This window comes from Dermacentor andersoni, chromosome 1 (genome assembly GCF_023375885.2).
Source record: "Dermacentor andersoni chromosome 1, qqDerAnde1_hic_scaffold, whole genome shotgun sequence".
NCBI lineage: Eukaryota > Metazoa > Arthropoda > Arachnida > Ixodida > Ixodidae > Dermacentor > Dermacentor andersoni.
This window is the reverse complement of record NC_092814.1, coordinates 174,129,154-174,155,987: the sequence shown is the minus strand read 5'-3', so window position 1 is coordinate 174,155,987 and position 26,834 is coordinate 174,129,154. Positions and strand designations below refer to the sequence as shown.

Below are 26,834 nucleotides of genomic sequence, written 5' to 3'. Positions count from 1 at the left end.
TTGGCAATTTTCCAATCTTCAGGTAGCTCTGACGTCGAAAGTGACTTGCGGTAAATAAGGCCAAGATATTTACTGTTACATTCAGCATATATTTTCAAGAACTCGTTGGGAATGTTGTCGGGACCGTTTGATTTCTTCACGTCTAACTCAAGTAACTGCTTAAATATTCCGGAGTCGTTTATTGGTAATGTGTCAATAATGTGAAATGATGACGGTGGCAAATATGGAATTGTGTCGTTATCTTTAGTAAAGACTGATTGAAAGTGTTGGTTAAATTTATCAGCGAGTGCCAGTTTTTCCTCGCGTGGACGATCTGGTGTCGTTGCGGGGCGTGCGCGAAAAAAGTTCCAGAAGCGATTAGGGTTGTGATTTATAAGGTTAGGCAATGTTTCACTGAAATATATATGCTTCGCAAGCTTGGTCTTTAACTTGAGCTCGTCGGCAGCGCGGGAGAGTTGCGATTTTGTTTGTGTACTTGCACCGTTCTTTTTCATCTTACGCCGCAAACATTTTATTGTGCGCTTGACATGAATTATATCGCGTGTTATCCAAGGATTTTTTTGTTTGATTTTTTACTTGTTTTCGGGATGTAATGACGCATGCAGTGCGATACTATACGCTTGGAATGAAGCCAGAGATCATTAACGTGAACAGAACTTTCGTTGGCAGTTTCGTAAAATTCTTGGTATCATGAGCTAAATAGGTTAGTATAGCGGAATCATCTCCTTTTTCAAAATTAGGGACAATAATTTCACTAGTTTTGGCTGTTGCAGTGCATCCGAGTGGCAGCTGGCATTTTGGTATGTTGTGGTCTGAGATACCATTTATGATCTCCGAGTTCAGTAGATCAAGGGGGAAGTTGTCGCTAATCAATATTAAGTCTAGGATGTTAGCGCTTATTCCTTGTGTTCGCGTAGGAGATGTTACAACTTGATGAAGCCCAAAATTTAGCATCACATCAATGAGCGAATTTTATGAGAGTGAAGTGTGGTGCATGGTATTCCAGTCAATATCAGGTACATTGAGGTCTCCCATAAGAATAACTCGGTTGCTAGCATGCTTCTGCATAAACTCCTGTACAGCAATAACACTTTCGTGACCAGAAAGAGGACTTCTGTAGAAGCAACCAGTAAGTATAGCAAAATCATCGCACATCATCCTGCAGAACACAGCCTCAACATCTGGAACGTCGGGCATCAATACAAAGGGTAAGGGCTTCTTAGTAAGCAGAGCTACGCCACCGCCTCGAGTTGGTCGATCTTTACGGATAACTGAGTAATTTGGCGGTGCTATTTCGTGGCTGTATATTCCTGGTGAAAGCCATGTTTCAGTAATAGCAACAATGTCAGGGCTGTGCTCGAGTAACAGGTTTTCTAATGCTTCAGTTTTATTTACAATACTTCTATTCATCATCATCATCATCATCATCATCATCATCATCATCATCATCATCATCATCATCATCATCATCATCATCATCATCATCATCATCATCATCATCATCAGCCTAGTTACGCCCACTGCAGGGCAAAGGCCTCTCCCATACTTCTCCAACTACCCCGGTCATGTACTAATTGTGGCCATGTTGTCCCTGCAAACGTCTTAATGTCATCCGCCCACCTAACTTTCTGCCGCCGCCTACTACGCTTCCCTTCCCTTGGAATCCAGTCCGTAACCCTTAATGACCATCGGTTATCTTCCCTCCTCATTACATGTCCGGCACATGCCCATTTCTTTTTCTTGATTTCAACTAAGATGTCATTTACCCGCGTTTGTTCCCTCACCCAATCTGCTCTTTTCTTATCCCTTAACGTTACTCCTATCATTCTTCTTTCCATGGCTCGTTGCGTCGTCCTCAATTTCAGCAGAACCCTTTTCGTAAGCCTCCAGGTTTCTGCCCCGTAGGTGAGTACTGGTAAGACACAGCTGTTATACACTTTCCTCTTGAGGGATAGTGGCAACCTGCTGTTCATGATTTGAGAATGCCTGCCAAACGCACCCCAGCCCATTCTTATTCTTCTGGTTATTTCAGTCTCATGATCCGGATCCGTGGTCACTACCTGCCCTAAGTAGATGTATTCCCTTACCACTTCCAGTGCCTCGCTACCTATCGTAAACTGCTGTTCTCTTCCGAGACTGTTAAACATTACTTTAGTTTTCTGTAGATTAATTTTCAGACCCACCCTTCTGCTTTGCCTCTCCAGGTCAGTGAGCATGCATTGCAATTGGTCTCCTGAGTTACTAAGCAAGGCAATATCATCAGCGAATCGCAGGTTGCTAAGGTATTCTCCATCAACTTTTATCCCCAATTCTTCCCACTCCAGGTCTCTGAATACCTCCTGTAAACACGCTGTGAATAGCATTGGAGATATCGTATCTCCCTGTCTGACGCCTTTCTTTATTGGGATTTTGTTGCTTTCTTTGTGGAGGATTACGGTGGCTGTGGAACCGCTATAGATAGCTTCCAGTATCTTTTCATATGGCTCATCTACACCCTGATTCCGTAGTGCCTCCATGACTGCTGAGGTTTCGACTGAATCAAATGCTTTTTCGTAATCAATGAAGGCCATATATAAGGGTTGGTTATATTCCGCACATTTCTCTATCACCTGATTGATAGTGTGAATATGGTCTATTGTTGAGTAGCCTTTACGGAATCCTGCCTGGTCCTTTGGTTGACAGAAGTCTAAGGTATTCCTGATTCTATTTGCGATTACCTTAGTAAATACTTTGTAGGCAACGGACAGTAAGCTGATCGGTCTATAATTTTTCAAGTCTTTGGCGTCCCCTTTCTTATGGATTAGGATTATGTTAGCGTTCTTCCAAGATTCCGGTACGTTCGAGGTCATGAGGCATTGTGTATATAGGGCGGCCAACCTTTCTAGGACAGTGTTCCCACCATCCTTCAACAAATCTGCTGTTACCTGATCCTCCCCAGCTGCCTTCCCCCTTTGCATAGCTCCCAAGGCGTTCTTTACCTCTTCCGGTGTTACTTGTGGGATTTCAAGTTCCTCTAGACTATTCTCTCTCACCTTATCGTCGTGGGTGTTACTGGTACTGTATAAATCTCTATAAAACTCTTCAGCCACTTGAACTATCTCATCCATATTAGTAACGATATTGCCGGCTTTGTCTCTTAACGCACACATCTGATTCTTGCCTATTCCTAGTTTCTTCTTTACTGCTTTTAGGCTTCCTCCGTTCCTGAGAGCCTGTTCAATTCTATCCATATTATAGTTCCTTATGTCCGCTGTCTTACGCTTGTTGATTAACTTAGAAAGTTCTGCCAGTTCTATTCTAGCTGTAGGGTTAGAGGCTTTCATACATTGGCGTTTCTTGATCAGATCTTTCGTCTCCTGCGATAGCTTACTGGTTTCCTGTTTAACGGCGTTACCACCGACTTCTATTGCGCACTCCTTAATGATGCCCATAAGATTGTCGTTCATTGCTTCAACACTATGGTCCTCTTCCTGGGTTAAAGCCGAATACCTGTTCTGTAGCTTGATCCGGAATTCCTCTAGTTTCCCTCTTACCGCTAACTCATTGATTGGTTTCTTATGTACCAGTTTCTTCCGTTCCCTCGTCAAGTCAAGGCTAATTCGAGTTCTTACCATCCTATGGTCACTGCAGCGCACCTTGCCGAGCACGTCTACATCTTGTATGATGCCAGGGTTCGCGCAGAGTATAAAGTCGATTTCATTTCTAGTCTCACCATTCGGGCTCCTCCACGTCCACTTTCGGCTAACCCGCTTGCCGAAAAAGGTATTCATTATCCGCATATTATTCTTTTCTGCAAACTCTACTAATAACTCTCCTCTGCTATTCCTAGAGCCTATGCCATATTCCCCCACTGACTTGTCTCCGGCCTGCTTCTTGCCTACCCTGGCATTGAAATCGCCCATCAGTATACTGTATTTTGTTTTGACTTTACCCATCGCCGATTCCACGTCTTCATAGAAGCTTTCGACTTCCTGGTCATCATGACTAGATGTAGGGGCGTAGACCTGTACAACCTTCATTTTGTACCTCTTATTAAGGTTCACAACAAGACATGCCACCCTCTCGTTAATGCTATAGAATTCCTGTATGTTACCAGCTATGTTCTTATTAATCAGGAATCCGACTCCTAGTTCTCGTCTCTCTGCTAAGCCCCGGTAGCACAGGACGTGCCCGCTTTTTAGCACTGTATATGCTTCTTTTGGCCTCCTAACTTCACTGAGCCCTATTATATCCCATTTACTGCCCTCTAATTCCTCCAATAGCACTGCTAGACTCGCCTCACTAGATAACGTTCTAGCGTTAAACGTTGCCAGGTTCATATTCCAATGGCGGCCTGTCCGGAGCCAGGCATTCTTAGCACCCTCTGCAGCGTCGCAGGTCTGACCGCCGCCGTGGTCAGTTGCTTCGCAGCTGCTGGGGACTGAGGGCCGGGGTTTGATTGTTGTGTTCATATAGGAGGTTGTGGCCAAGTACTGCACCAGGGTGGCCAATCCTGCTCTGGTGAGAGAGTGCGTTACCGGTTCTGGTCACCGGGATCAGGCCGCACTCCAGGCCTGTTTGTGCAATTTTCTCAACACACGTTTTTTTTTTTTCTGGTATTTTCCGGTGGTGAATTGTGCGGCCCGGGATTTGAATCACGGTCCTCTTGCACGGCAGGCGGATACTGTACCGTCCCCGCAGGAGTTAAATTTAAAAATAAATTGTGGGATTTTACGTGTCAAAACCACTTTCTGATTATGAGGCACGCCGTAGTGGAGGACTCCGGAAATTTCGACCACCTGGGGTTCTTTAACGTGCACCTAAATCTATGTACACGGGTGTTTTCGCATTTCGCCCCCATCGAAATGCGGCCGCCGTGGCCGGGATCCGATCCCGCGACCTCGTGCTCAGCAGTCTAACACCATAGCCACTGAGTAACCACGGCGGGTCCCGCAGGAGTTGTACGCCTCATTTAATATGCAGTGGTGCCCTATTTGATCAGTCAAGGTGGACCAATCTGAGCTCGGTTATACCGCACGGATGGCACTCGGCTAGAGAACCTGGTATTTATGACCTGCACATGTGAGGCCATCCATAATTGAAGATATATATAGTCTTTTTTTTTAGGAGGGTTCTCGTACAGTGGTAAAATAAAGGAAAAGACATCAAAAAGAAACAAAGAAAAAAAAGAAAGAAAAAGGGGAGAGAAAAAGGAACATAACAGGTGATTTGAACTCGTGACCGTTGGATGTTGCCCGGAAAGATTGCTCAGTCGGTTGGTTCGTCAGGCCCCAGGTTACTTTCAAGCGCCATAGCTCCTGCTCCGAGCCTCATATTTACGTGGAAACGGACTGATGATGTCCGCGATAGTCGGTTGGAAGGCATACTTTCTTGGAAATATGGCTGCCCGAGGAGAAGAGCGAACTCGAGCGGCTTTAGAGACAAGGAAAACTGCCTTAAAATATTTAGACTTGAGGGAAAGCTTCGTTAACAAACTATAACACGGCAATCAGAACTCGAATACGATGAGAGAAATTATTGAGACGTGGAAAATTTCCTTGAAATAAATATGGTTTGCGAGACAAATGCTTGTAAGTATTGAACCTCTTAAAAGATGAGGGGAAATTTGCGCTCACCGAGAGGGCATCGTCCGTACGAGACCACCACCAGGCACCTTACTGAGACGTGGAAAGCTTTGCGGCCGGAACAAAGCCTCCCGTCCCCGCCGGCCAAGAGGGGGAAACGCGCTTTCCGATCGCTCAAGGTTGCGCGGGCATAGTATAACTCTAGCGTCTAGGAGAAGCTCAACCAGGTGCGATGGCGGCACGCATAGTGTGGGAAGGTAGCCGCCAGAATAACAATCTCAAGGACTGCTCCTGACGAGGGCGAAATACCTTCGTGTAGTTATAATAGGACTACTTTCGAAAGAAAAAAAAAGGAAACGGCCCAGAGGGCTATACTACGAGAGCTATGACTGATAGTTTTCTATATATATATATATATATATATATATATATATATATATATATATATTCATCTCATCTATGGGATCGCATGCGCGCGCTGTTGCTTTGTCTCTGCGTGTAGTAGTTAAGAGAGCCAGTTTAAGGGCGGAGAAGAAGGAAGGAAAGGAAAGCAAAAACTGCAGCGCCGTGGTTTTAAAGCGCACCCGTGGTAGAGAAACGGAAGGCGATATAAGCGTACGTGGCCATGGTACGCACCCGACAAACTGCCTTAAAATATTTAGACTTGAGGGAAAGCTTCGTTAACAAACAATAGCACAGCAATCAGCACTCGAATATAATTATAACCCTAATAATAATTGTAAATATTCATCTCATCTATGGCATCTAATGCGCGCGCTGTTGCTTGTCTCTGCGTGTAGTAGTTAAGAGAGCCAGTTTAAGGGAGGCGAAGAAGGAAGGAAAGGAAAGTCTCTGAAGCAAAATTGCAGCGTCGTGGTTTTAAAGCGCACCCGTGGTAGAGAAACGGAAGGCGATATAAGCGTACGTGGCCATGATACGCACCCGACAAACTGCCTTAAAATATTTAGACTTGAGGGAAAGCTTCGGTAACAAACAATAGCACAGCAATCAGCACTCGAATATAATTATAACCCTAATAATAATTGTAAATATTCATCTCATCTATGGGATCTAATGCGCGCGCTGTTGCTTGTCTCTGCATGTAGTAGTTAAGAGAGCCAGTTTAAGGGCGGAGAAGAAGGAAGGAAAGGAAAGTCTCTGAAGCAAAATTGCAGCGTCGTGGTTTTAAAGCGCACCCGTGGTAGAGAAACGGAAGGCGATATAAGCGTACGTGGCCATGATACGCACCCGACAAACTGCCTTAAAATATTTAGACTTGAGGGAAAGCTTCGGTAACAAACGATAGCACAGCAATCAGCACTCGAATATAATTATAACCCTAATAATAATTGTAAATATTCATCTCATCTATGGCATCTAATGCGCGCGCTGTTGCTTGTCTCTGCGTGTAGTAGTTAAGAGAGCCAGTTTAAGGGAGGCGAAGAAGGAAGGAAAGGAAAGTCTCTGAAGCAAAATTGCAGCGTCGTGGTTTTAAAGCGCACCCGTGGTAGAGAAACGGAAGGCGATATAAGCGTACGTGGCCATGATACGCACCCGACAAACTGCCTTAAAATATTTAGACTTGAGGGAAAGCTTCGGTAACAAACAATAGCACAGCAATCAGCACTCGAATATAATTATAACCCTAATAATAATTGTAAATATTCATCTCATCTATGGGATCTAATGCGCGCGCTGTTGCTTGTCTCTGCATGTAGTAGTTAAGAGAGCCAGTTTAAGGGCGGAGAAGAAGGAAGGAAAGGAAAGTCTCTGAAGCAAAATTGCAGCGTCGTGGTTTTAAAGCGCACCCGTGGTAGAGAAACGGAAGGCGATATAAGCGTACGTGGCCATGATACGCACCCGACAAACTGCCTTAAAATATTTAGACTTGAGGGAAAGCTTCGGTAACAAACGATAGCACAGCAATCAGCACTCGAATATAATTATAACCCTAATAATAATTGTAAATATTCATCTCATCTATGGGATCTAATGCGCGCGCTGTTGCTTGTCTCTGCGTGTAGTAGTTAAGAGAGCCAGTTTAAGGGCGGAGAAGAAGGAAGGAAAGGAAAGTCTCTGAAGCAAAATTGCAGCGTCGTGGTTTTAAAGCGCACCCGTGGTAGAGAAACGGAAGGCGATATAAGCGTACGTGGCCATGGTACGCACCCGACAAACTGCCTTAAAATATTTAGACTTGAGGGAAAGCTTCGGTAACAAACAATAGCACAGCAATCAGCACTCGAATATAATTATAACCCTAATAATAATTGTAAATATTCATCTCATCTATGGGATCTAATGCGCGCGCTGTTGCTTGTCTCTGCATGTAGTAGTTAAGAGAGCCAGTTTAAGGGCGGAGAAGAAGGAAGGAAAGGAAAGTCTCTGAAGCAAAATTGCAGCGTCGTGGTTTTAAAGCGCACCCGTGGTAGAGAAACGGAAGGCGATATAAGCGTACGTGGCCATGGTACGCACCCGACAAACTGCCTTAAAATATTTAGACTTGAGGGAAAGCTTCTTTAACAAACTATAACACGGCAATCAGAACTCGAATACGACGAGAGAAATTATTGAGACGTGGAAAATTTCCTTGAAATAAATATGGTTTGCGAGACAAATGCTTGTAAGTATTGAACCTCTTAAAAGATGAGGGGAAATTTGCGCTCACCGAGAGGGCATCGTCCGTACGAGACCACCACCAGGCACCTTACTCCTTACTATTCAATTCAATTCAATTATGGGGTTTTACGTGCCAAAACCACTTTCTGATTATGAGGCACGCCGTAGTGGGGGACTCCGGAAATTTGGGCCACCTGGGGTTCTTTAACGTGCACCTAAATCTAAGTACACGGGTGTTTTCGCATCTCGCCTCCATCGAAATGCGGCCGCCGTGGCCGGGATTCGATCCCGCGACCTCGTGCTCAGCAGCCCAACACCATAGCCACTGAGCAACCATGGCAGGTTACAATACTTCTCGCGTTCACATTTAGCAGTGTTATTTCTGTGAATGTTTGTGGCTTCGAGTTACTGGTCGACTTCTTTCGGCGTTTTTTTGAACTGCGACTCTCACATTTCTTTCGTCATCCCAGACAAACATGCTGTCGTTTATGTACAGTTTATCAAAGAATAGGGATACTTTTTCACCTTTCTCACGGTTTGATTTAGCGCTTTCCCAGAGGTTTCTTCTCTTTTCCCGCACTCTACGACTGAAGTCTTCACCTATAGAGTACTTAGTATTCTTGAATTATAGCCTTTCTTCAGTATCGCTGGTTTGTTACTTGAGTCAAGTAGCTTTAAGATTACTGGTCTGTTTTTGTCTTTATTCGGCCTGCCTAAGCGATGTATTCGTTCGATGGCAACTAGCTCCAGGCCAAGGATTTCCTTGATGATTGTTTGATTAACACTCTGTTCCAATGTAGAGCTGTTTTCGCCCTCATCCTCGGGAAGTCCGTAAACAATAAGATTTGATCTTCTGCTGTGGTTTTCTAAATCATCAACCCTGCTTTCTAATCTTTTAAAAGCTTTTTCCAACTGCAATATGTTCTTTTCGTATGAGATTACTTCTTCTTCAAGTTTGGAGAGGGCGTCTATCTTCTTTTCAATTTCGGTTAGCCGATGTTCTTTGATATCTTTTATATCGGCTGCGATATCCTTTAGTTGTTTAGCAATCTGGCTTAACTCGGAGCCTGGATTCTCTTCTACATCCCCAGCTACTAAAAGAAGTTTCCATAGAAACAATACAATACACACGCCACACTTTTCAAGTGGGCCGCCCTCGCATGCGCACTGTTACCTTTTCCGCCTCATTCTTTTGCCATGCCGCTACAGATTGGAACAATCTGCCCCACCAAATCTCCACCATCACTTGCCCTTCTACGTTCATGGAGAGTGTCACTGCGCACTTTTCACAGTAGAAATGACTTGTGCTAATAGACTTATATGCTCGTGCAACTTTATTTTGTATTACATAGTTCTATGTATTTGCGCTGACGTATGTAACCCTTTAGCACATGCAGTTTTTTGTTGTTGTTTACGTGTTCACTTATGTATTATGCAAATTATGTACTAATGTATTCCCACCCCTTATGTAATACCCCTATCAAGGGGTCTTTAAGGTAATAAAATGAAATGAAATGAAATGAAACAACATCGGCAACTGCAACAACAAGCCGCGGGCACGGCAGCACCAACAAGAAGGGGTTACTAGATCTAAAACACTTATCGTGACGCCTCCTCACCTGCATGAAGAAGGACAGCGGGTTAGACGTCTGCATTCTTGTGGTACTGCCGTGCCCAATGGCTCCCGGCAGCGAAGAAAGACCATATATAGACGGTTGTATAGATAGCGCTCGATGCCGGTCATGTGTCCAGCAGGGCGCGTCGGTCGTGGAACCACGTGGCCAGTTGTTCCAGCACGGATGGTAGGAGCAATCTGGCACGTGGAAACCAGTGTTGTTGATATGCGTTCTGCTGATCACCTCCGGCAGCAGCCCGGTGTGCGCATCCTCACCGATAAGGAGTATGCTGACCGCAAATTGCATGAAGAAGGACAGCGGGTTATACGTCTGCATTCTTGTGGTACTGCCGTGCCCAATCTTGAAATCTTGAATTTGAAATCTTGAATTTTGAAAGCATACGCAGGCGCTTATGCACACATGCAACGACAACTTGTGAGAGGCGTAGTATATACCGAGCTTCTACCAACGTGAGCTAACCCTCACTATCATTTCATGGAGTAATATATGCGCAACACGTGGCGACGCCATTTTCCCCAGGACTCCCATGGGCACCCGCTAGGCGCGCGTACGAATTCGTGCAAGTGCGGGGGATTGCAATTCATACAACAATGATGAGCACAATGAGGAACAACAGATGAGCACAGCAACAGATAAGAACAGTGAGGAAACGAGAAGCGGAAACACAAACCGCGCCGCGTTTTCGTTTTGTCATGTCCTGCGCTATGCCCATCTGTTGCTGTGCTTACGGATTCGAAGCGTTGAGGCACCCTGAAAGTCGTGCTCATGGAGTGCTCGTCACTCTCTCTACTCGCAGGGAACTGGACGGCACGGCGTGCCCCGACAGCTGGGACCCCATGCTCGGAATACCATGCTTCGTCAACGCTACGTCAGCACTCCAGTAAGCTTGTCGCGGTTGACGCGCGTTCCTCTTACATGCAGCACTCCGAAGCTGTAACTTAGGCGGCGAGAACGCGCGAAACGTACTTCCCTGCGAAAATAAGATCCACAATCGCCAGAAATTTACCGCTTTTAACGGAAAATTCAAAGCACCAGCACCTCTTCACTCCACGCAGCTTTCGTCTTCCGTACTATCATAAGAGAAAGCACCTGGATGCCTTTACAGCTTTTGATCGTTTTCATACAGCGAAACCTGTGGCTCTTTTTTTTTTCTTAAGGAAAAACATGTAACACAACAGTTACATTTGTGCATGAGAAGAACTTGAGTTTCGCCTAGTTGGTCTTACCGCCCGTGTCGTCGTTTTGTGTTCTCTTCCCCTGTCTTCGTCTTTATTAGCGGTCGATATGATATGCCGGCATTTGTGCAGTAACTTGAAGTAGCTCGTTTATCTTCCAGCACATCAAATAAAGTATTACTAGCTTTGATGTTGATATTAGTTCTGTCAAGATATCCTTAGTTAGCCCCCTTACGCAATGCCCAGATTGTGGAACCTTAGGGTAAATAAATTAAATTAAATATACGTTTAAGGTGAGTCAGTAAACCATCCAAAACAAGTGTTTCATGCAATTCGTTAGGATTAATTAACATGATTCCTGGGATGAACTCGCAAGGAGGCAAGATCGTAGCAGATAACCAGTTGCGTATATTTACGGCTCAAGGGTTCTGTTTTTCTGAGGTTTTGTAAGCCAAGTGTATCCGAGAACTCGACCTCGTGAAATAGCCATCTGAGCAAATAAGTTGGAACGAAGACGGCATGACGAGTGTGGGCCGACAATGAGGGAATAACGGAATAATGATTATCCCTTCTCCCCACTGTCCGCATAGACGGATGGAGTGATATAAAAAACATTGACGTTCAGATTGCAGGTGGAGGTACACAACTGTATGACCCAAGGGTACATCTACAATGTTATTGGCATCATCAGAGGCAAAGTGGAACCAGGTATGCGAAGTTGCGAGTATCTGCGAAGTTGGACACATGTAGTTATTTATTTATATATTTTAATTAATTAATTAATTAATTAATATGTGGGTAGGTTAACTTCGTATTGTCGAGGTTGAGAAATTTGGGGAGAGCGAGAGGCCATAGCTTTTGACAAGTATTTTATAGCGAAACGTTTTCTGCAGAACACTTTTTAACAATTTCAGCCGTCCCTACGAATATTTTCCTTTATTCGCGCCGCTGCAATCACATTGCTACCGTTTGGCAAAGATATTGATATTAGAATGGGTGTCATATTAGTCATTTGCGTCGAAAAACGCGCTTGATCGGCATAGCTCAGAAAAACACGCGAAACAAGTGGGATGTTCGTGCATCCTTTGAGCTGACATTTTAACCTGTCGCCTATACGCGTGTACATGGTGTGCACAGAAACTTTCAGCAGAAACGCTTGTAATGAAGCTCGACGAAGCGAGTACCCATAATGTCGCTCGACGTATTCGTGTGTGCACTCAACGGGGTCCGCTTTCGCATGGGGTTAATGCGCGAGCTGCGGGTGCTTCGCAAGGCAGACTGCTTGGCTTTGTCACTAAACTAGCGTTATACCGTCGTCAAGGGTCCAGAGAGTCGCGCCTGTCCGGCTGTGACGTGTGAGCACTGCAGTGTAAGAACTAGGAGAAACCGCGACATCATGCGTTACGGCGTATCACTGACAGCGCAAAGCGGGGACAGCGCAACACTAAATAAGCGGTTGTGGGTCCTATTACCGCGATCGAACCGATAGTCGCAGTTTCGAGGCCTGTTTCTCTGAGCGGCTGCAGCGGCCAATGTGCACGCGTGGCGCACTGTGCGCGCAGACCGGTTCGTCATGATCGGCAGCCAGACGCACGAGGACACTCGCGGCTCTGCGCACCCGCTTCTGTCGGTGAGCGAGATGCTGGTGCAGAGCCAGGTGTTCGGCCACATGCACAAGAGCCACCGCTGGACGCCCCGGCGAAGCCTCATGTTCGCGCTCTTCTACAGCGAGGAGGGCAGCCTCATTGGCTCCACCGAGTGGGTGGAGCAGCACATGGCCCTGCTGCAGCACAGCGCCGTCCTCTACATCACTGGCGGCTTGCTAAGCGGTACGTGTCCACAGCGGCAGCCCGGAGAAAGCCTGACGCTCCGTTTCGAATCTGTCTTGCCTATACACACTGGTCGCGCCTCGAGGGTCAAAGAGAAAAGGGCTGAAATAAGGCAAGAAAAATGAGCCCTGGTTGCTACCACGAATTTCCTACCTCTATGTTTTTTTTTTTGGCAGGTTAACTTCGCATAAACGTTTACCGAGCGTCCGAAATGCGGAGGGACGTGTTTCATTTGGCATTCCGGAGCAATAGCCGAGAGAAAATGTGGACTCTCTGTACGCGCGGCATTACAAGATGGTGCGCGAGGCAGCACGTCGCCCTTGCTGCAACTGCCTAAGGCGAAGCTTGAGCTCGCGGCTTAAATAAGATCACCGTGTCGTATATACTTGTTGGGCGTACGCAATCTTTTGTCTTGTCATCGTCGCGTATTGCTAGCGTCTCCTTCACTCGGTGAAAACTTAAAACCGATCTCCCTGTGCTGTCTTGTTAATAAATTCGCTCGCTCTTCATAAATGTATAAACATGCACTCATAGTTTCAAACAGATGGTTGACCTACCGGTGTAGCTGGACGGCATCAGCTGTGAAAAAATCGTGTGCTACCCTGTCTAAACTGACATTTCATATTTCAGTGCCTTGAGCGGTAAATGAATTTTGACTGAGGGAGAGGACTGCTATTTATAATGTTAATTCGCCCGCCTTATCTATATTAACGTGTGCTGCGTCAGATTTATTTGTCAACAGGTTCAGGTTTGCATGCGACTAAACGTCGCGTGAATTCACGAAGGTTTTGGTTCGCAAGTGCTGTAAGTTGATACTTGGGGATCCGCATTCTGGGATATGTCCGGCCAGAGCTGAAGAAAGAAAGAAAGAAAGAAAGAAAAAGAAAGAAAGAAAGAAAGAAAGAAGAAAAGAAAGAAAGAAAGACGCTTGCAATCATTTGCTATCAATCGATATACTGCGAATTTCTAAACTCTGTTGTCATGAAACGTGGTCATTTCTTTCAAGATTTTTGTTATTTTGAATCGTCAGCTGTTCGTTAAATTCAGGAACTGAATTATTTCTTTTCCGAGATATAAATCAATGAAGTACTACTAATGTTAGATTTCGTGCTAGTCTGTGTTTCCGCCGCCAGCTAGTTAGAATAAACATTCCACTCACAATATCTGCCCGCGTTTGTACAGGCGTCGGGAAAAAGTCGCAGTTTCTCCGCCTGAAATTTCAGTCTAGCGATGGCTGTAGGCAGCGTGCATTAAGACTCGCAGCGTGTTTAGCCCAGTATCAGTTAAGGAAAAAAATATCCGCTGTTGCTTACAAACAACTTGCGCCTTCCTTTAGATATGAAGGCTTTCTTGTGCAGGCCGCTCGCCAGATAATGCAGGATCTCGATCCAGGAGCGCCTAGAGCCCGAGAAACGAGAGAGTCGTGCGCATGATAGTGCGGCCCATAGCCCTGCTCACGGGCCCGGCCGGGTTTCGGAGGTAGCCTTTCGGGTCAGAGCGAGCTTGCGCGGGGATGAACGTACATTAAAGCGGACCGAACTTTATACAAGATCCCACGTCATGGAGGGGGGGGGGGGGGGGGGGCTTTGGTTTTTCTCTTTTTTTTTAAGTCTCGTCCACAGCTGGGCGCTGATGCCATTGCCTAAGCTGTTTTCTACACGTTTGGAGAGCCACGGCTCTTTCGCTTTTTCCTCTATCGCGCATCTTTTAACGCGACAGCGTTAACGAGCTCGTGTCGCAGAAAAGCCGGCGTCGTCGGTGTCGGCGTCCGCGGCGTTGGCCGTGAGCGAAAAATCCCAGCAGGCAATTCATAAATGAAAACAACTTGCAACATGGGCTGCGTGGGAATCGAACCAGGGTCTCCGGAGTGTGAGGCGGAGACGCTACCACTCAGCCACGAGTTCAATGCTTCAAAGCTGTACAAAAGCGCCTCCAGTGAATGCGGTGTTGTCTTAGAAACGTGCCGTAGAAAGTTATACTGCGGTGTATATCGGTAATTATGAGCATGTAACTTACCGAAGTTGCAGTTACACGAGTAGCGAAGTACGTTTCCGCTACATTTCTTCTGCGCTTTCCGCACACGCAGAGCCATCTTGTGGCAAACACAGAAGACCCCCTCCTCTCAATGTACGGCGCTGCCCCGACCGGTGGCACGCCACGCGCGCATTGGGGCTGTGCGGGGACCGGTGCGAGGCGCGTCGCGGCCCCGACTCCCTCTCCCCTGACGACGCTTCGCCCTGCTCCCTCACGGGTTACAGAATCAAGCGTCCTTCCTTTCTTTAGATCACTATCTATATATCTCTCTGCCCGTGCCGATCACGACGTTTGGCTGGCGTAGATCGTTTCCCCCTCCGAGACACCGAGTTCTTTGGTTCCTTCCGCTTGCTCAGGCGCACGTTTCGTTGCCGCGCCGAACGCTGCGTTGCTCGACGCTCACCGCGTGATTGGTGGGTGCAAAGTCCGATGCGGGGCACCTCGTAAGTGATCGCTGCGCCGTAGCGCAATGTCTTACACCCCTTGGCGGGTCGACGGGAACGCTGTCGCGTTTCACTCTTGAAGGCGAAGCTTAAGCGTCCTCCAATTTTTAAATTTGCGCACCGTGATCTACCTACCTTTGAATTCGGCGCTGGTTCAGTTGACCGTGGAGCCATGTGGGGCGGTCACGAACCAGCGCAGTTGTGCACCGTGCTGCGCAGCGCATCGGCTGGTACATCTCGCGTGACATTGCCGCTCCCACTTCGTCGACGCTGTTGCATTTGGAGGCGATCCCACCGCTGGCAACCAGCTGTAAGAGTTGAGGAGGACGTCGGGATGAAAAACTTGGGAGGTGTATTTACGTTATTTACAGTGAGAGTCAATTAACAGTCTTAAAGTCATTACGGGCCGGCAGCAACTCGGACGCTGCGGCCCGTGGCAAGAAGCTCGAAAGAGATGAATCAAGGAATGCTCTAGGAATGCTCTAGGAATGCTCTAGGAATGCTCCCGTGCTGCTCCCGGTCTGTGTCTTTTAAGCCCTTCGGTCTCTCGAAGACACGTCACGTTCGGCCAATGGGAGAGCCCGCTCAGGTGACGCCATTTTCGGCCAATCGGCGAGGGCTTACTTCTCCCTGCGGTCTTGCCTTGCTGACTTGCAATGCGCCGTCACAATAGATGGATGGGGGCGACGCCGCCAGGTTTTCACGGCGCATTACAGCCGTCTTGCTTCGGGACCCACTTTACCCGCAACAGTGCCAGGCTCTCGTTTCACTTTCGGGAAGAGTCAAGCAGTGAATAGCTCCACCGGCGGCACACGAAGTGGGGTCCGCCAACATGTCTGCACGTGCCGCGCCTCAGGAATGTGGTATCCGTGCTTCTGCGCTCCTTAATTAGCTGTGGTGCGATTCGATGTGGTCTGGGGAACTCGAAGTAGGCTCAGGAAACGGTCCCCTATCTAACAACGCTCGACAGCGCAGTTTGCCCGCGCATCGAAACGGGTAATTGGAGATCGCTGGCAAGAGTCCTGACGTGGACAGAAATGAGCGTAGTGATCGTCAGCGAAGCAGACTGCATGGTCCGATCGATATCAATCTGCATGTCAGTTCCGTTTTGCAGTTATTACACGATAACAAACTATAGGGATCGACAAAACTAACGTTTCTGATTTGTTATTCTTTCTAATGGTGAGATACTTGCTTCTTGTAGGAGACAAGTTCTCGCCGCGTGCCACGCCTGGTCTTTCGTGGTCGCTGCGCCATGTTGCCGACCTGGTAAGTTTACAGGCTGGGTCGCGATCTCTCGACTCATTGTGTAGCAGCGCAACGAATGGAGCAGAAGAGACAAAAGCGGTTCTCTCTCGACAGCTCTCGGTTATCCACCAACAGAGCTTGCACTACGCGTACCGCCATGCGTTATACGTCTGCGAGCGCCTCGTTCACCTTCCCAGATATCGGTGCTTTCAGAGAAGCAAAGTAACAGAGTGCGCGAGTCCACAGTGTAAAATGACGTTGGCAGAAGCCGCTTGAAAGGCGTGGCAGCAACATTATTCCCGGCCAACGCGGCCATCGTCTCACACTAGATAGCGTTTGCGTACCGCATTCGCGCGACGTTTGCGTGGGTGGCAGAGTTGTTTCCGTTGTTCATGAGTAGTGAGGCACAATATTTTGCGTACCGAAAAGCGAGTACCTCACCAGGACATCACCAAAGTGGCCTTGCGAGTGGCGACGGCAGATGTACGACAGCGCCAGGTCAGTGCCTTTTTCGGATGGAGCCACAGGCATACGATGGTATCACATGTCGTATTGACAATGCTGCGCAAACTTATATTGCTAGCTGTAATCTCATCCGAGTGGCTCCCAAGAGAGTTACATTGTTTTCTCTTGTTTCATTCTGTAATGATTAACCACTAGTTATTTTTTCGAGCGTATAAAAGCCTCCGTATGCTATCATGAGAGGCCAACACGCACGCAGAGCATCGCACGTGTAATGCGAAGACATGGGATGGTTCCCCACCTGCGGCAAGTTGTTTTTTCATCCACTTTCATTGCCATTAATTTATCATTTGTATAATTCAATTGGTAACTACAAGTAATTTCCCCTGTGTTTTCCTTGGTGCCTTTGTTTGTTGGCTTCCCATGATATGATTAATAAAAATTGGGCCCCTCGATTAACCCCCTTCATTCGTAGGTATGCTATAGGTAAGACTGGGGTATAGCGGTTACTGTGTGTGGCACAATATCGGTTGTCCGCGCGGCGGAGTACTGAGAGAGGGAGAAAACCAAGGAAAGATGGAAAGAAAGTGGAGAAGAGGAATGCGCATAAGGGGGGGGGGGGGAGGGGGGCGTCGCAGCATGGCACCGGCACCAACCACGATCGATTGCAGCGCTGCTTGCGGCTACGTGCCTCACGTCTTCCTAAAATTGGTGCCCGTCACGGTGACTCAGTGCAGTCCTGCTGTCGAGCAGGTCGCCGGTTCGATTTCTGGCCTCGGTGGCCGAATTTTGATGAGGTTGTAACGCGAAAACGCTCTTGTACCGTATACTTTTGGTGCACTAAGAACACCAGGTGGCGAAAATTAATTCCTGAGGACCCGTCTCTCATAGTGCATGAGAACAAACTCCACGGTTATTATTATTTTTTAATTAGCACAGTTTAACGCATTTCAAGTTTCCCTTCGTTAGCACTAACTGCTCTAGATTTAAAGGGACACATTGTAAACTAAGCTGTTTGTCAGCCTCCATTGGCGTAGCTAGGAGGAGGGAGGGGAGTCGACCTTCCCCCCCCTCCGAAATTTTCTGACGAACCCCCTCCTCCTTCCTCCTTTCCACGGAACAGAAAGTTACAGAAGGTGGGCTTCGAAAGAGCGACATGGATGTAAGGGAAAGCGGGAATGTGAAAGCAAGGCGAGAGCAAACGCGAAACCGTTGCACGTGGAAGCTGCGTGATTGAGCGTCTGTTCCGAGCAAGCAAAAGCACTGTCAAACTCTGACGCACTACTACTTGGCGCTGTGACACATGTGCAAAAGCTTCGCTCTCGTATCTTTCCCTTCATAGCCACAGAAAGTTCTCTGCGAGTATAGTGACGGCTCAAAGTGTGTGTGTGGAAGAGGGGGGAGAGGGGTCATGGGGGGGGGGGGGCGGTCCCCTTTGCCATGCACAGAACATTGCGGCCCCACTCATGGCACGCCTCTACTTCATTCGGGATCGTGTTGACCATAACTGCTCAAAATTCCGCAAAGCGCTAAAAATTCAATTCACAGAGGAAAATAGGACGAGCACGTGCATAAAATTTGGGGGCATTGTTGTTCCCCACCAGGCCTTCGTGTCGTCGAAGAGCTTCTCATTTCTGGTACTTGACCGAATCGTCGACCACTCTCCACGGAAAAGAGCATTCCGAAAATAATGCGACTTGCTTGTCGAGGAAACGCATAATAAGCACTCCCCCCTTTCCCCCACTTTCTTTTTCTTCTTTTTCTTTCCTTTATCTCTGACATCTATTATGTTAAGAAACTTGACAAGTGTTTGCTGATAGGTTAGTTTGTACACGCTGTTAACATTGAAAACAGTGCAAAACACCGTACAGAAAGGAACACCCACAGAACGCTGATTTGCGCACGGTAAAATATATCAAGGACGCGGGTGCTGTGCCTGGAACGCTAAGAAACCGCCACAACAAACAGGTGAGAGGGCAGCTATAGGTGAGTGGCCTCGAAGCCTACGCAGAAACAAAAATATTGGAATGTTAGTGGCCGCCGCGCCGTTCAACAACCCGGTGAGTGTTGAAGAGTGTGACAGTGACTAACGGAAAATAATTTTAAGAAGAGGACTGGGGGGATGGATACGAGGAGGGGGGGAAGGGACGCGAGTAAGAGGCGCTAAGAACGAAGATGGCGGGTAATTATGGACAATTGGTAATTTGGGACAATTATGGATAATTAGGGAGAGCGTCTCGTCACTGCCCGATCGCTCTACGCCAGACGGCCGTGGCCATCGCCTAGCTGATGCTCACCTACCCGGTCGTAACACGTGCTGCTTGCGGCGGAGAGCCCATCCTAACGGAACGTGTCGGCAATTTTCAGAATGGACGGTTGTCAGGAGTCGTGACGCTTTCAAATGTGTCGGACCTACTGGCCCTTGTTTTACTGCGAACTACGGATGTTGTAATTTTCACAAAGGCTTCTAAACAGGAAGCAGCCCTCATCAATTCCCGATTGTGGTCAAATAACAATACGCGTCGCGTGATGACTAGAAAAACATGATTGCAAGTTACTGCCAAACATCTTTTCAAACAAGTCGGACAGCAGGGTCACCGAAAGTAAATTAAATTTCATCATATGATGCTATCGAAGTTCCAGCGCAAAGCTTCGTTCCTGTATTTTGAGATCTAGAACAATATAGCATGTCCACAACGCCGAAAGCGCGACTGAGTGATAGACGACTTGCAAAATAGTACCTGCCCTCTTCCGTACGTAGCTGTGGCCGTAACACTAACTGGAATCTGAAGCGAAGGCGCTTAAAACGACGGAGGACAAAGAAGAAACACACACACACACACAGGGCGCCACTTCCAACAATGTTTAATCAGGGAAAAACGTCGCTGTTTTATACTAGGAACGCAATCACAGTTTCTCAGGGCGCATTCGCGTTCAGGTAAAGCAGTTCCTTGCCTGATAGGGATATGGATGCAACACTTACGCAGTTATCACCTGCTTCAATGATCCTTTTGGCCTCAATTATTAATCTAACCCACTTGTCATGGCTTCTGGCAACCACAGCGCAGGCGTGGAAGTCTGGCTTGCATTTGCAATTTCTATAATGAATTGCCAGGTGGCCCTCCTTCCCATTGTTAACTTTGTTATTGTGTTGCCTCAGCCTGTCGTTCAGGCACTGCTCTGTTTGGCCCACGTACTTTCTACCACAATCTAAAGGAATCTCATAAACAACTCCTGCCTGACAATCTACGTATTTGTTATCGTGTTTTGTGACACAGGCCGGTGCCTTGCGGGAAAAAGGGTTGGTCATTCTACATAGCTTAGAGAGCTTGCACGGGGCAGAAAACACGACATTTACGTTAGCTCGCTTTGCAATCTTTTTCAAATTATGCGACATGCGGTGTAAGTAGGGTATGACTGCAACTTTTTCTTTTTCGCGGGGTGACTCCTGGTCCGGTTGGCGGATTCGCGACTTCTTCAGGATTGTTTCCGCTACGGACACTAAAACAGGTTGCGGGTAGCCTGCCTCTTCCAGGCGGTCAATCTGCTTAAGAAAACTCGCCGCAGCTCGATGTGGACAGGACTTCTTAAAAACATTCAGCAGGCACATGTTAGCAATGCTGCGTTTAACTAGCTTAGAGTGAGATGAACTAAAAGGTAGCAGAGGTTTACTAGCCCGAGGTTCATACTGCCAACAGACGTGGTTACTTGCTAAAAACAATCTAAGATCTAAAAACCTGATGGAGGAATCTACCGAATGTTCGTGGGTCACTTCAATGGGAGATAAAATCTGCCTGAAGGTTGTCAATGTTTGACTAACGACCAAGTCGGCGTCACTGTAATATTTATCTACCAAAATTAGGAAGTCGTCAACAAATCTAAAAACTTTGACTACGCCACTACCCTCGAGACTGCTAGAAATGGTTCTGCCAGCACGAGCTAAAAATAAGTCACTCAGGATCGGAGCTAAACACGACCCTATGCAGACGCCGCTCTTTTGCAGGTACAAACAACTGTCCCATTCAATATAGGTGGAAGCCAGGTAATGTTCTAGCATAGCCAAGAATTTATCTTCCGGAATACCAGCTTCGTTCTGAAAAGCCAGGGAGCCGAATATATCAATGCCTTCCTGGACGCACTGAAGCAATTCTGCTTTTGGCATACTATAATATAGATCTTTCAGATCTACAGAAAAGGCTTCTAATTCTGTTTCTGGCTGTCTTGACAAGTATTCGACTACTTGTGCAGAATCCTTTACCAGGTAAGGGTCGTGTACGGTGAGAAGTTTCAGCTTTTCTAACAGAAACGCAGCTAAGCATTTCTGCCACGTATTGCGCTCCTACACAATTACCCTTAAAGGGCAGTTATCTTTATGGGTCTTAGCGCTGAAGAAGACCTCGAGAGTGCGCACTTTGCTATTTCTAATGTCCCTAGCTAATTTGAACAGGTTCATTTTTTCGCACAGCTTCTTCGCTTCACATTTCAACTTATTGAGCGATACGTTGTGGTGACAATGAAAAACAGAATTTAAGGCTTCCAACGCCTTCACCTTGTAGGTCTCTCGTGGAAAGATGGCAAAGCCGCCTTCTTTGTCCGATGAGAGTAGGCAGTAGGCGTTAGTCTTCAAATAAGACGCCAGACGTTTAATTGCGGGACGACCGGGGTCACACTGGTCCCGTAGAAGAACGCCCACGCCGCTTGAAACGCACCGATCCATTTCACTCACGGGGGCCAAACTGGACCATGCTTAACCAACACGCCCAACTATCCATCCTAACGACTAACTGGAAGATCTGACTGGAAAACAACGGTGATCCCCACTGTTACCTGGGCTGCAACAAGTCTGGCCTGTATACAGGACACGATACTGCGCTGCCTTGTTTTTTGTTTGTCCCAGTTTTTAGCGCTGTTCGTTTTTTTTTTTTTTTCAGGTCATCGACATACATAGGTCATTGACATACATTATATAAATGCATCAATTCGTAAGCGACATTTTAGTTTTGTTTAATATTGTTAAATTTGCAATGTCATCATTTCTAAAAATAGCATAAGGATGATAGCATAATTTGATGCGAAGTGGCTGCACGCATTAGCAATGAAATACTTTTGTCGGAAATTAAGCAAAGTGTTGTTTAGGCAACGCAAACACGTGCATCTCGTTGTTGGGAGTGCTAGGAGTTTGCCTTTGCGTGGTCCACACACACACGCACACGCGCGCGCACACATTGAGATGAAGGAGGGGAGGAGTGATAGTTGTCGGCGGAGGACGCCCGCCTCCCGAAATAAATTTCTGGCTACGCCACTGGTTGCCAGTACTGAAGTCGAAAACATGTGTGACTAGGAGGCTGCTGTATATGAGGCTGCTGTATATGAAATGAGGTGCGTGCGCTTAGCAGCCAGTGCGCATGTACACGCGCACTCAATGTTCGGCGCTGCACAAGCTGTCGGTACAATGTGAAGAAAGCGCGCGCGTGGTTTGCTGGTTTACCCGACCTTGTGTGTAGTACATGCAGTTGTGGAAATTTCAAGGTACCTGCAATTCAGGCGCCGGGCAGTGAAAGGTAGCATAAAACAGAAAATAAGCGGCGGACTTGTACACCTTCCGCGGCATCATCACAGCCCAATTTCCAGCGAGTGTGTTTCTGCATTGGACGTTCCCTTACATAGTAGGCGTCATGCTCCTCGTCAAGGCACTCGCTGCGCCGCTGTTAAAAGCTGCTTCGACCGCCGACCTGGTGCGGAACTGACGTCGCGTGCAATTGCTTCTTTGCACAGGTGAAGGCCAACGACACAACTACTCTGTTTGGCGAATGGACGCAGGACAAAGAAGGCGCTGCAGCCAGCATGGCTGAGTAAGCTGCACTCTCTCGTCCGTTACACAGAACGCACTATACAAGCAATGCTGCGGCATGCGCTACCGTGGCGAACGCTTGACGCGAAGGTATCACAGGAGATGTCTTCAGTGTTTAAGCTAACTGGATAAATAAATAAATTTTGGAATGTATACATTCAGACTTGAGGAAATTGGTAGATTTGTCGCAATACAGTTGGAAAAGATAAAAATGCATACAATTAGATGTGACGGGATAATAATGGGCGCACTGCTTCAAGAAACACGACCAGTGTTATAGAAGAAACCAGTGCTTCTATTCTGGAGACAAACGAAAAAAAAAATGGTCCGTTCATCGTCGCGTTTCGGGCAAGTCATAACCATAACCGCCCAGTGAATACGGCGTCGCGCTGCTCAGCTCGAGGTCGCGTGTTCGACTCTCGGCCGCGACGGCCACAGTTTGATGGAGGCGAAATGCTGAACAACGCTCGTGTACTTACATTTAGGTGCACGTTAAAGAACCTCGGGTTGTCGCAATTAACCCGGAGTACCCCAACTACGGCCTGCCTCATAATCATGTTTGGGTTCTGCCACGTGTGAAACGCCAGAATATCAATTTAATTTGTTTTTTCCTTCGGGCAAAGGTAGCCTTCCACAGTAATACAGTCTAGACTGTCGAGAGCGCACGCCAGCATTTGCCTCTGAGGGGAGCGGCAGCGTCTGCACCTGTTTGCAACAGTGAAAATGTAACAAAAAAGCGCTTTCTGACGCACAAATGTGGTGGGGAGAAAACGAACGACCAGAATGGCTTTGAGAAAAGCCATCGCCCTTTCTGTTTGACTGCCCATGTCGGACAACTTGCATTGATACACTACACGTCGATCTCTATTGGCATCGTTCGATACCTTACGCATCCAAACATTATTTGACGGATAGTTAATGAAAGTGGCCTTGACGAAAAATTGCAATCGCTAAATATGATAGCTGAAGACAAATATCGAGCAATAGGGCTAGTGAGGTTAACGTTTCGGCTCCCTGGCGGGGCAGCCTTGCTTGCAGTAATGGTAACAGCGACGAAACGGTCACTTTAGTACCGCGCACGACGGGAACCAGACACCTAGCGTACATTGGTGGTAAATTCTGATTGTGTCGTCCACCGTCTAGTTTGGATCCGAAAAAGGAGTCGCCATTTGCGACCCCGTTGTAAGCGAAGCAATATGCCGTGTCTTTCGGCCTTATATCCACCTATACTCAGCTTATATTCACCAACTTAGCTCATGACTAACGACAACACTGTGTCGTTGGATAAGAGGAGAGCTGTAGATAGACTGAAATTTTGGTTTTTATTGCTCTCTAATCAATTTAATATCACGCCCAACTCATAATTACGCCCTCGTTTATCACGGCCAACTCGACACGCTCATAATTTTCAGATAGCACCATATTTTGCTCGCACTGCGCTTTTTTCATCATTCGCATTTCTCTCGCACTGTAACACGATGGAAAACATTGCCTGAAAGTCTAGCAATCATTGATGTGAAAGTGTTTGAAAGTGTGTTATTGAACCATTTTTGAAATAATGAAATTGTGTTTTAACGTCTTACGAAAGTTGTGTTTTCTCTAGGGTTATCACTTTTCTTTCTTTCTTTCTTTTTTCACATATCTTTGAATATTGTTTTGCACTACGTCGTTCTTCTGTATCTTGTTGTATGCCCACCTGCTTGCTCCTCGGACTGCAGTATATTTTAAATAAATTTAAAGTAAGACGTGCAGTTAAGGTAGGTGCCAGCCTTAAAATGTCGACATGGGCTCTTTGATATGAACGTTAGAATGAAGAAAGGAAATGTCCTTGTGTGGGGTACGCAAGCGCGTGAAATTCTAGTATGCCTTCATTAGTTAAACTTCGAAATACGACTGAAAAGTCACAGAAACGGGACGAAGATGCGACACTGGTAAAACAGACATGTATTTATTGATTTTTTATTTGCAGAATACCTGTGTCGCCTCGAAGGCATTATCGCAGGGGGGACAGCTAGAAAAAGATGTATTAGATCGTTCGCAGAAATAAGTAAAGAATGTATAAAGTAACATCAAGGTGGGAGTACACAATAAATGAATATTTTCAAGCGTAACAGAATATTAAAACAAAATTAGGACAGTAATGCATTGTCACAAACACAGACGGGAGTAAAAATCGCTATTGTCAGATATCGAAACACATTCCTCCGGTAATATATTCCAGTCTGTCACAGTTTGCGGAAAAAAGGATTTCGCAAAACGGTGTGTATTACAGTATTATTATTGCTAAGACAGATAAAAAAAAATTGTCAGTGCGTTTTTTTCTGCAGTCGCTTGACATCGAAACTACGACGGGCACTGTTAATTGGAACGATGGCAATGTGCCGCCATTGCGCACTAAGTGTCTCGGCCACGTCATGCGTCGTGCTTAAGTGACGGTTTTATCGCTTTTTAAAAAATTCTGGGGTTTTACTGGCCCGAACCACATTTCGATAATGAGACAAGCCGTAGTTGGGATCGTGGAATAATTTTGACTACCTGGGATTCTTTAACATGGACCCAGTGAGCGTTTTATTGTTTTACTATACGGAAAAAGGCTTCCGTGCGATAGCAGAAACAATAACCTTACCAACTTTAGCGGTCGATGCTTGTCGCTGTTCTTCATGTACCGCCATTAACTGATGCTCTATATTCCTTCGCACTTTTGATTTCAATGACTAAATATATTTGCAATCCTTTTTTTTCTCCAGAGCGTTGCCACCAATGGGACTTTCGGATGAAGCAGCATTCACATTTGAGGCTGGAGTTCCGTCTGTTTTCTTCCAGTTTATGGCAAGTAGCCGTTAAAGTTGTGATGGTGTCTCTCTCTCTCTCTCTCTCTCTGTTTGGGAGCAAAGAAAGAAATATATTTTGCATACTCTTTCCACTGTGCATAATAATCTGGGCTCTACTTAAGTCCCTTGTTCGCCATGAAAAGAAGTGTTATAGTTCGTGTTGCGGTTACACCGATTTCGATTGCCTGGAAGACACGAACTGATGACGAATCAGGGAAACACTGCGAGCAACAGGACGTAGAGAAGAGCGGCGCCCTTTTGTCGTTCTCTCTGTCGTGTTACTTGCACTGTTCTCTTTTTCGTCATGAATCAGCTCGACCAAATTCAATGCTTTACTAATGAAGAGAAGGAAGACGTCGACGGAGGAGGTGGAGCTTCGGTGGCTATGACGTTCGATCAGCTGTTGAACGCCAGGTCGCGAGTTCGATTCTCAGCCGCGGCGGTCGCATATCGATGGGGGCGAAATACTACATAGCACTTAGATTTAAGTGCGTGTTAAAGAACCTCAGGTGGCCAGAATTAGTACTAAGTGCTCCACTACGGCGTCTCTTCATAGCCGCAGTGTTCAATGGTATGGTAAACCCCACGATTCACTGAATCAATGATGAATGAATGAGTGGTTCACAAAGATGCGTTAATGTCACCGAACATCTTAATGTATCTTAGCTTCTTTGACGACTACACACAAAAAGTGACATAGTTGCTAGTGTTATGATCGGCCTCTCAAGCGTGGGAAACATTCCAGCGCCCTTTCCCATGTCGAGATCATTGCCCTCATCTCCGAGAGGCTGTTATGATCGGCCTGGACTTCGACCTGCCAAGTGTGGAAAACATTCCAGCGTGCTTTCCCATGTCGACATAATTGCCCTCGTCCCCGAAAAAGCGTCACCTCTCTACGCGCTGAACAGACACAAAGGGGAGGACCCAAAGGAGAACACACGAAGGGGAAGATGTGAACTTCACAACCTGACAAAGGCATTGACACTTCCACAAGTTCCCCAAGTTTCATAACGAGACATCGACTACCACAAGACCGCGAGGGGTTATTTAAGGCCGTCCTGGCCCCTGTGTTAGGCAGAACCGCTTGAGACTAGGATAGGGTCCCAACTATGTACCAATGAAGTGAATGCGTTCTTTTCTACTC

At 46.7% G+C, this 26,834-nt stretch overlaps 1 protein-coding gene across 1 annotated transcript in view; it reads left to right on the top strand.

The window, feature by feature from the left end:
• Positions 1-26,834, top strand: part of LOC126547201 (N-acetylated-alpha-linked acidic dipeptidase 2-like) — an 80,981-nt gene that overhangs the window by 42,873 nt on the left and 11,274 nt on the right. Inside the window, exons 8-13 of the mRNA XM_050195097.2 lie at positions 10,614-10,697; positions 11,618-11,700; positions 12,555-12,821; positions 16,503-16,567; positions 22,784-22,860; positions 25,607-25,688. Coding sequence (XP_050051054.2) covers positions 10,614-10,697; positions 11,618-11,700; positions 12,555-12,821; positions 16,503-16,567; positions 22,784-22,860; positions 25,607-25,688 — 658 coding nt within the window. The remainder of the gene's footprint in view (positions 1-10,613; positions 10,698-11,617; positions 11,701-12,554; positions 12,822-16,502; positions 16,568-22,783; positions 22,861-25,606; positions 25,689-26,834) is intronic.